This window comes from Bufo gargarizans, chromosome 9 (genome assembly GCF_014858855.1).
Source record: "Bufo gargarizans isolate SCDJY-AF-19 chromosome 9, ASM1485885v1, whole genome shotgun sequence".
Taxonomy (NCBI): domain Eukaryota; kingdom Metazoa; phylum Chordata; class Amphibia; order Anura; family Bufonidae; genus Bufo; species Bufo gargarizans.
In genome coordinates, this window is record NC_058088.1 from 182,393,462 (window position 1) to 182,402,737 (window position 9,276).

General features: G+C 45.9%; 1 protein-coding gene across 1 annotated transcript; it reads right to left on the bottom strand.

The window, feature by feature from the left end:
- Positions 1–6,635: 6,635 nt before the first annotated feature.
- DYNC2I2 (dynein 2 intermediate chain 2) lies at positions 6,636–8,616 on the bottom strand. Its single transcript, XM_044269039.1, has 4 exons — positions 8,426–8,616; positions 8,142–8,312; positions 6,921–7,035; positions 6,636–6,713 (listed from the first exon to the last, which is right to left on the bottom strand). Exons 1-4 carry the CDS (start codon positions 8,614–8,616, stop codon positions 6,636–6,638), a joined length of 555 nt encoding a protein of 184 aa, XP_044124974.1.
- Positions 8,617–9,276: the final 660 nt, after the last annotated feature.

Below are 9,276 nucleotides of genomic sequence, written 5' to 3' on the forward strand. Positions count from 1 at the left end.
GCCCTCTGGGAGTTCGATCCCATAGACTCAGAACTTCCGCTTGAAGAGGGCGAATATGCCACAAGGCCCAAGGAACTGCATCCACGGCTGCTGACATTAGGCCTAACATCCTCATCAATACTCTGATAGTTACCCGCGGGGAACCATGAGTTGATCTGCAGTCTTGGAAATGCGTAACTTCCTTTCCGGAGAAAGGTAGAGCTTCATGTTGGCAGAATCTATTATGAACCCTAGAAACCTCGTGGTAGTGGAGGGAGAAATCTCTGACTTCTGCCAATTGATAATCCAGCCCAAGAGCTGGAGGAAGGACTGAGCCTGCAGAAGATGAAGATGAAGAGTCTCTACCGAGTGGGGTTTTAGAAGCCAATCAACCAGATATGGAATGATCTCCAGGCCTCTTAATATGAGGGGAGCTACTACAGCTATTACAACTTTGGTGAAGATGTAAGGCGCGTTGTGATACCGAAGGGAAGCGTGGCAAACTGAAAATGTTTCACCATCCCCCTGAGACTCACTGCTACTCGTAGATACTTCCTGTGGGACTGGCACACAGGGATATGAAGATAGGCATCCCTTAGATCCAGTGTAACCATCAGGTGCCCTGGGCTCAGGATGCTGATAACATATTTGATGGTTTCCATCCGGAACCGCCTTTTCTTTATGAATCGGTTGAGGTAGCGGAGATCTATGATCATGCGCAAACCTCCTGTGGCTTTGGGAACAAGGAAAACTGGCGAATAAACGCCGGATCCAATCTCTTCTGGAGGAACCTCCTCCAATGCCCCTTTCCGCCTGTATTCCAGTATAGACTCCTCCAACACCGTTTGCTTCTCGCGGGGAAGTAATCTTGTCAAAACAAATTTTTATGGGGGAACAGATAAAAATTCTATCCTGTACCCTGTCCTTATTATATTCAGGACCCAGGGATCTGGAACAAACTCTGTCCAGGTATTTAGACAAAAAAGTTAAACGGCCTCCGACTGGGAAGTAATTTGCCCCCAAGTAATAATCTGCCCCCACACTGCCCCACATGAAGTGATTTGCCCCCATTAAATAATCTGCCCCTCCCCCCAAACTGATTTGCTACCACACTGCCCCATTTCCTCCTCTAACCCTCCCCCCCCCCAAAAAAAAGTTGGCACACACAGAAAATAAAAAATAAAAAGCAATTAAAAGCTAACCTGTGTCCGGCATGGTGAGGCAGGCGCACATTCTTCATTGTCCTACGTCCCTCCCGGCACAGGTGCGCGAACCTACTAGGTCTGAAGCCTATGGCGGTGATCGGTGGCAGGGCAGGGAACTATTTGCTACCGTGCCCCGCTTCAGTATGTGGGCGTATATGTATATGCCATGTTTCTCTCTGCCGCCATCATATGGTCATAGCCGTATATAGTGGGCACTGTAGATGTATTCTTGATCTCTGCCGCCATCCTGTGGTCAGAGCAGTAAATAGCGGGCACTGTATATGCCATGTTGCTCTCTGCTGCCATCCTGTGGACATATTCATGTACAGCAGGCAGTGTCGGACTGAGGTGCCTAGATGGCGGCAGAGATCAAGAATACATCTACAGTGCCCACAATATACTGCTGTGAACTTATGATGGCGGCAGAGAGCAACATGACATATACAGTGCCTGCTATATACTGATCTGACCACAGGATGGCAGCAGAGAGCATGATGTGTATAGTGCCTGCTGTACATGGATCTGACCACAGGATGGCGGCAGAGAGCAGGATGACGTATACAGTTTCTGCTGTACATGGATCTGACCACAGGATGGCAGCAGAGAGCAGGATGACATCTACAATGTCCGCTATATACTGCTCTGACGACAGGATGGCGGCAGAGAGCAGGATGAGATCTACAGTGCCCACTATATACTGCTCTGACCACGAGATGGTGGAAGAGAGCAGGATGAGATCTACAGTGCCTGCTGTACATGGATCTGACCACAGGATGGCGGCAGAGTGTAGGATTACATCTATAGTCGTGGCCAAAAGTTTTGAGAATGACACAAATATTCGTTTTCACAAAGTTTGCTGCTAAACTGCTTTTAGATCTTTGTTTCAGTTGTTTCTGTGATGTAGTGAAATATAATTACACGCACTTCATACGTTTCAAAGGCTTTTATCGACAATTACATGACATTTATGCAGAGTCAGTATTTGCAGTGTTGGCCCTTCTTTTTCAGGACCTCTGCAATCCGACTGGGCATGCTCTCAATCAACTTCTGGGCCAATTCCTGACTGATACAACCCATTCTTTCATAATCACTTCCTGGAGTTTGTCAGAATTAGTGGGTTTTTGTTTGTCCACCCGCCTCTTGAGGATTGACCACAAGTTCTCAATGGGATTAAGATCTGGGGAGTTTCCAGGCCATGGACCCAAAATGTCAACGTTTTGGTCCCCGAGCCACTTAGTTATCACTTTTGCCTTATGGCACGGTGCTCCATCGTGCTGGAAAATGCATTGTTCTTCACCAAACTGTTGTTGGATTGTTGGAAGAAGTTGCTGTTGGGGGGTGTTTTGGTGCCATTCTTTATTCATGGCTGTGTTTTTGGGCAAAATTGTGAGTGAGCCCACTCCCTTGGATGAGAAGCAACCCCACACATGGTCTCAGGATGCTTTACTGTTGGCATGACACAGGACTGATGGTAGCGCTCACCTTTTCTTCTCCGGACAAGCCTTTTTCCTGATGCCACAAACAATCGGAAAGAGCCTTCATCGGAGAATATGACTTTGCCCCAGTCCTCAGCAGTCCATTCACCATATTTTCTGCAGAAGATCAATCTGTCCCTGATGTTTTTTTTTGGAGAGAAGTGGCTTCTTTGCTGCCCTTCTTGACACCAGGCCATCTTCCAAAAGTCTTGTCCTCACTGTGCGTGCAGATGCGCTCACACCTGCCTGCTGCCATTCCTGAGCAAGCTCTGCACTGGTGGCACTCCGATCCCGCAGCTGAATCCTCTTTAGGGGACTATCCCGGCGCTTGCTGGACCTTCTTGGACGCCCTGAAGCCTTCTTAACAAGAATTGAACCTCTTTCCTTGAAGTTCTTGATGATCCTATAAATTGTTGATTGAGGTGCAATCTTAGTAGCCACAATATCCTTGCCTGTGAAGCCATTTTTATGCAACGCAATGATGGCTGCACGCGTTTCTTTGCAGGTCACCATGGTTAACATTGGAAGAACAATGATTTCAAGCATCACCCTCCTTTTAACAGGTCAAGTCTGCCATTTTACCCCAATCAGCCTGACATAATGATCTCCAGCCTTGTGCTCGTCAACATTCTCACCTGAGTTAACAAGACGATTACTGAAATGATCTCAGCAGGTCCTTTAATGACAGCAATGAAATGCAGTGGAAAGGTTTTTTGGGGGATTAAGTTAATTTTCATGGCAAAGAAGGACTATGCAATTCATCTGATCACTCTTCATAACATTCTGGAGTATATGCAAATTGCTATTATAAAAACTTAAGCAGCAACTTTTCTAATATTTATGTAATTCTCAAAACTTGGCCACGACTGTACAGTGCCCGCTATATACTGCTCGGACCACAGGATGGCGGCAGAGAGCAGGATGACATCTACAGTGCCCGCTATTTACTGTTTTGACCACAGGATGGTGGCAGAGAGCAGGATGATGTCTACAGTGCCTGCTGTACATGGATCTGACCACAGGATGGCGGCAAAGAGAAGAAATACATCTACAGTGCCTGCTGTACATGGATCTAACCACAAGATGGCGGCAGCAGAGAGGATGAAGTTTATAGTGCCCGCTATATACTGCTCTGACCACAGGATGGCGGCAGAGAGCAGGATGATGTCTACAGTGCCTGCTGTACATGAATCTGACCACAGGATGGAGACAGAGAGCAACATGACATCTGTAAATATACAGTATATACAGAGCGGAGGTGATGGGGACAGTAAGGGTATACAGTATATACAGAGCGGAGGTGATGGGACAGTGAGGGTATACAGAGGGCAGAGGTTATGGGGGACAGTAAGGGTATACAGTATATACAGAGCAAAGGTGATGGGGACAGTGAGGGTATACAGTATATACAGAGTGGAGGTAATGGAGGACATTGAGGGTATACAGTATAAATAGAGTAGAGGTGATGGAGGACAGTGAGGGTATACAGTATATACAGAGCGGAGGTGATGGAGGACAGTGAGGGTGTACAGTATATACAGAGCGGAGGTGATGGAGGACAGTGAGGGTATACAGTATATACAGAGTGGAGGTGATGGAGGACAGTGAGGGTATACAGTATATATAGAGTAGAGGTGATGGAGGACAGTGAGGGTATACAGTATATATAGAGTAGAGGTGATGGAGGACAGTGAGGGTATACAGTATATATAGAGTAGAGGTGATGGAGGACAGTGAGGGTATACAGTATATACAGAGCGGAGTGATGGAGGACAGTGAGGGTATATAGTATATACAGAGGGCAGAGGTTATGGAGGACAGTGAGGGTATATAGTATATACAGAGCGGAGTGATGGAGGACAGTGAGGGTATACAGTATATACAGAGCGGAGGTTATGGAGGACAGTGAGAGTATATAGTATATACAGTTGTGTTCAAAATAGTAATAACAGTAATATAAAAGTGAATAAAGCTCACAATCCTTCTAATAGCTTTTATTTCCACCCACACAGATGCATTGGGAACACTACACGTTCTATTCCTAATCAAAACATTAAGAAAAATATATCAAATTTGTGTTGTTCCCAAAAAATTTTTAGGAAATAGGATATTAGACTGTTCAAAAAAATAGCAGTGTTTGTCTTCTTCTCTACAGACTCAAACATTCACTATATAAACAGAAATGTCTGAAGATTTTCTTTCCTCTGAATCCCGTCACTAATACTCAGTTGTATGACCGCTGTCTCTGAGACCTGCTGGACGTCCGTGCTGCTCGGCGTCACCACCTTCTGCCCCTGTGACCAGGTTCTCCAGCCCCGGAGGATCGGACCACATTCCACAGTTCTTCTCTATTTCTTGGTTTTGCCTCAGAAACTGCATTTTTGATGTCACCCCAGAAGTTTTCTATTGGATTAAGATCCGGGGATTGGGCCGGCCGCTCCATAACGTCAATCTTGTTGGTCTGGAACCAAGACGTTGCACGTTTCCTGGTGTGTTTGGGGTCGTTGTCTTGCGCCACCATGCTTCACTGTCTTCACAGTGTACTGCGACTTAAATTCAGTGTTTGGGGGTCGTCTGACAAACTGTCTCCGGCCACTAGACCCAAAAAGAACAATCTTACTTCCATCAGTCCACAGAATGTCTCTTTAGGCCGTCACTGTGCTCTTTGGCAAATTGTAACCTCTTCAGCACATGTCTTTTTCCAACAGTGGGACTTTGCGGGGGCTTCTTGCAGATAGCTCGGCTTCACATAGGTGTCTTCTAATTGCAACAGTACTCACAGGTAACTTTACACCTTCCTTGATCTTCCTGGAGCTGATTGTTGGCCGAGTCCTTGCCATTTTGGCTATTCTTCTGTCCATTCGAATGGTAGTTTTTCGCTTTCTTCTACGTCTTTCAGGTTTTAGTTGCCATTTTAAAGCATTTGCAATCATTTTCTGCACTTCTTTATATGTTTTCCCCTCTTCAATTAACTTTTTAATCAAGGTACGCTGTTCTTCTGAACAATGTCTGGAACGACCCATTGTCTCAGAATTTCAGAGAGAAGCACTGTAACCAGCATGTACAACATTTTCTGCCTTCCTTCCTTAAATAAGGGCAATAATTGCCACCTGTTTTTCAAAGAGTGATGGCCTCACTCATTGAACTACACACTGCTATTATTTTGAACACGCCCCTTTCAATTAGTTATTCAATTACAGAGAATCAGCAGCATGCATGTCATGACCGTTGGGTCTGTTGGGTTTCTATTACTCTACTACACCTGCTAGTATATTATTTGCCATGTAGAAATATAATTTCTATCAAAAACAGTGATTGATCAGGTTAGTGATGTCTGACTGCTATTATTTTGAACACAACTGCACAGGGCACAGGTGATGGAGACGGTGAGGGTATACAGGATGGAGGCATCCCTATAGCGTTGAATGGACAGGAAGCACATGCTCATCTGCTGTGGTATTGAAATGGTGGAATACAAACCTCCATTCTCATGATCGGCACCAATAAGTTGTTGTAATGGAACAACCCCTGAAGAATTTGTCTTTGTACAATGTTTTAGCATAAATTTATATGAAGAGAGTTTACAAGGATTAGAAAAACATCTGTATTTTTCCAAATAGCGGCGCCACAGTTAGCTGAAGGTTGTCTGTGGTATTGCAGGTCAGTCCCATTCATTTAGCTCTAAACTGCAGAGCACATAGAACCCGACAACCAGTGCAGAGCTGTTACTGGAAGAACCCCGGATCACCCGAGCGCCTCCTTTTATCACATACATTCCTTTTCCAGCCAGATTGGTATTAAGTGGCCATCTTGTATACGGTAGGTGCCTGCATACAGAACACCACGTGACATGTACACAGACTTGTGGCCTCATGGACCTGATCAAGAACCTGAAGGCTGCACCTCATCAATAAGTGTTTATTCACACGCGTCTGTATTAGTTACAAGTGATAAATATACCGGACACGTACGAGGATCAGTCCGCGACCGCCCCGGCCAGCTCATCCAGCAGGTTCACCTCTCGAGCTCCTTGCTTTGTGAAGTCAGAACTCAGCTGTCATATCTTATAGGACCCCGGCGTCGTCCCGGGCCGCCAGGAGCTGGGTCTGCACTCGGATGAACTCCAGGCAGTAAACTGCTTTCTCATTCGACGTCTGCTTTACGCTCAGCGATGGCTTCTGGGAGCTTCTTCCAAAATCAAACAGCAGCAGTTCTCCTATGGCGGAAGATTTTCATGGTTTTGTCTCAGTTCCATAGGGGCCGGGCTCCTGCTAAAGAGGTATTTCTGGGAAAGCTGCAGAGAAGTGAGAGGTTGCTCCTGAAGCACGGAGTACAGGTTAGCGCATCCATCAGTTCCCGCGCTCAGGAAGAGGTTCCTACAGAGAGGGACAGACAGCAGCAGCATAGTAATACAGTAATATAACCGGGCATGAGAGCAGGGTTTACACATGGAGGGTTGCTGTTGGACAGCAGCGCAGAGGATTCTTAGAAGTGATTGGGACCATGTCAAAGATTTTCAAATCCCAGGAATAATAGAGCTGAAGTGTGATTAGTGGAAAAAAGGGTGTTTTCTGGGAGTTCGATATTGATGGTCTCTCCTCAGGACAGGTCGTCAATATCTGATCACCGTGGGTCTGACTTCTTTGAAGAGGCCATGGTGCTCCATTGAGCGCTGCAGCCTCCTCTCAGCTTACCAAGAACAGCGCCTTACACTATATAGTGGCTGTATTTGGTATTGCAGCCCAGGTCCATTCACTTTTATGGGACTGAGCAGCACATAACCCATGTAACTGAGGAACGTGACATCACTGGCCTAGAAAGAGGCCGCGTCTCTTCACATGGCTTATTGGTGTGGGTGTCAGGAGTCAGACCCCCACCAATAGATATCTAAGACCTATCCTAAGGATAAAAGCCATCAAAATTGAACTCCAGGAAAACCCCTTTACAGGGAGGCAGACTTGCTTTGGTATGTAGTGGTGGTCACCTCTCCTTTCACAAGAACTTTCACTGGAAGAAGGGTGTTCTTTGCCCATGTGGACACACCAGGCTAGATGTACATATATGAACTAAATCCTGATTTTGAACCAAAGCCTAGACGCATAAAGAACAACTCCCTGAGGGTCAGTGTTCCAACCACTGACCTTAAAGGGGCAGTCGGGTTTCAGGAAGAAACCAAACACCACTTAGGATATACCTGACAACTGGACAACCCCTATGGGGTTTGCTATAAAAATGGAATGGGTAAGGGTCCACGCTCTGAATTCAGTGTTTGCGAGTCTTCCTTTTATTTCAATGCAGACTGACCACACACGCAGGATAACAGACAATACTTCCTTGCTTTAATGCCAGGGTGACTTATTCCTTTTAACCATCTATCCATCAATTTCTCACTCAAAGGGGTTGCCTCCTCAGAGAAGACTCCTTTCACAACACAGCTAACCCTTCAAGATTTGCCGCCTTAAGCAAAAGCAATGTTTCTTACCTGTGGAAAGGTGAGCATTCAACACAGTAGACGGGTCCTCCATGAGGGGAGAAGGTAAACCGGGCTGGGGCCTTCAGCGGAACAGAGGAAGCCATGTTGGTGAGGGCCGCTGTCTGGACAGCAGTGGAGCATTTCAGCAAGTAACCGCCTTCTACTTCAGCAACGAATACACTTGGATCAAAGTGTGACGAGGAGAGGCATGTCACCCCCACGGCTGTGTCACCATCTTCTCAGCTTTGTCTTGGCGGATGACGCCGTCTTTGTGTCGTTTTAAGGCAACTGACCTGAAGAAACTCCTGGCCTGTGTCATGATGCTTGTTTTATTGGCCAGGAAGCTGGAATTCCTCATCAGAGTTCTCCACTTTCGATAGAACTTTCTGAATCTGGTCAGAAGAAAAGAGCCAATCGACACGCATGATGATAGAGCGGTGAACAGCAGCCGCCGATCACCGTAGCGACGCCTACCAATTCTCATGGTGGCGTCTGATCTGAGTCACTTTCTTTCTTCTTCTAGAAGTTGTGTGTATCCAACATGGAGTCACACTAGAATCCTGACCCTGCACGGCTCTCAGGCCGTATAAGTACATTCACCATTGTGATGTCATCCAGTGACATCACAACTCTAGGCCCAGTTCTATAACCTTATATGCAAATGTGATGACATCACAACACTCCTCCAGGATGGAAAACAAGTGGTTTTAACCCCTTAATGGCCATCATATATGCTGATGTATATGGATTTTGTTTACAATGGCGGTAGATTATCTGTAAGGATCCAATTGTTTTTTATCATGATAGATGGAACAGAGTGGCGGTATAGTGGTCCTCTGCACCCACCACTATTACCGTTCAATTCCCTATTCTTGTCGATGTGGTCATACACAGAAATCACATGGCCCCATAGGAAAAGGAAAGAGCCCTGGTAAATGTGTAAATTATAATATATTCAAACGGGTAAATTGAGCCCCGTTCATGTTATCGACAGGTCCCCGTTGATCAGACACTCATCCGCTATTCCGTGGATATGGAACAGATTGTAACGGTACAACCCCTTTAAGGACCTGACAGAAGTGGACGACCTCTGCTTTTGTACGTTTTTATATGTATAATACTACAAAAATACATACAGGGTATG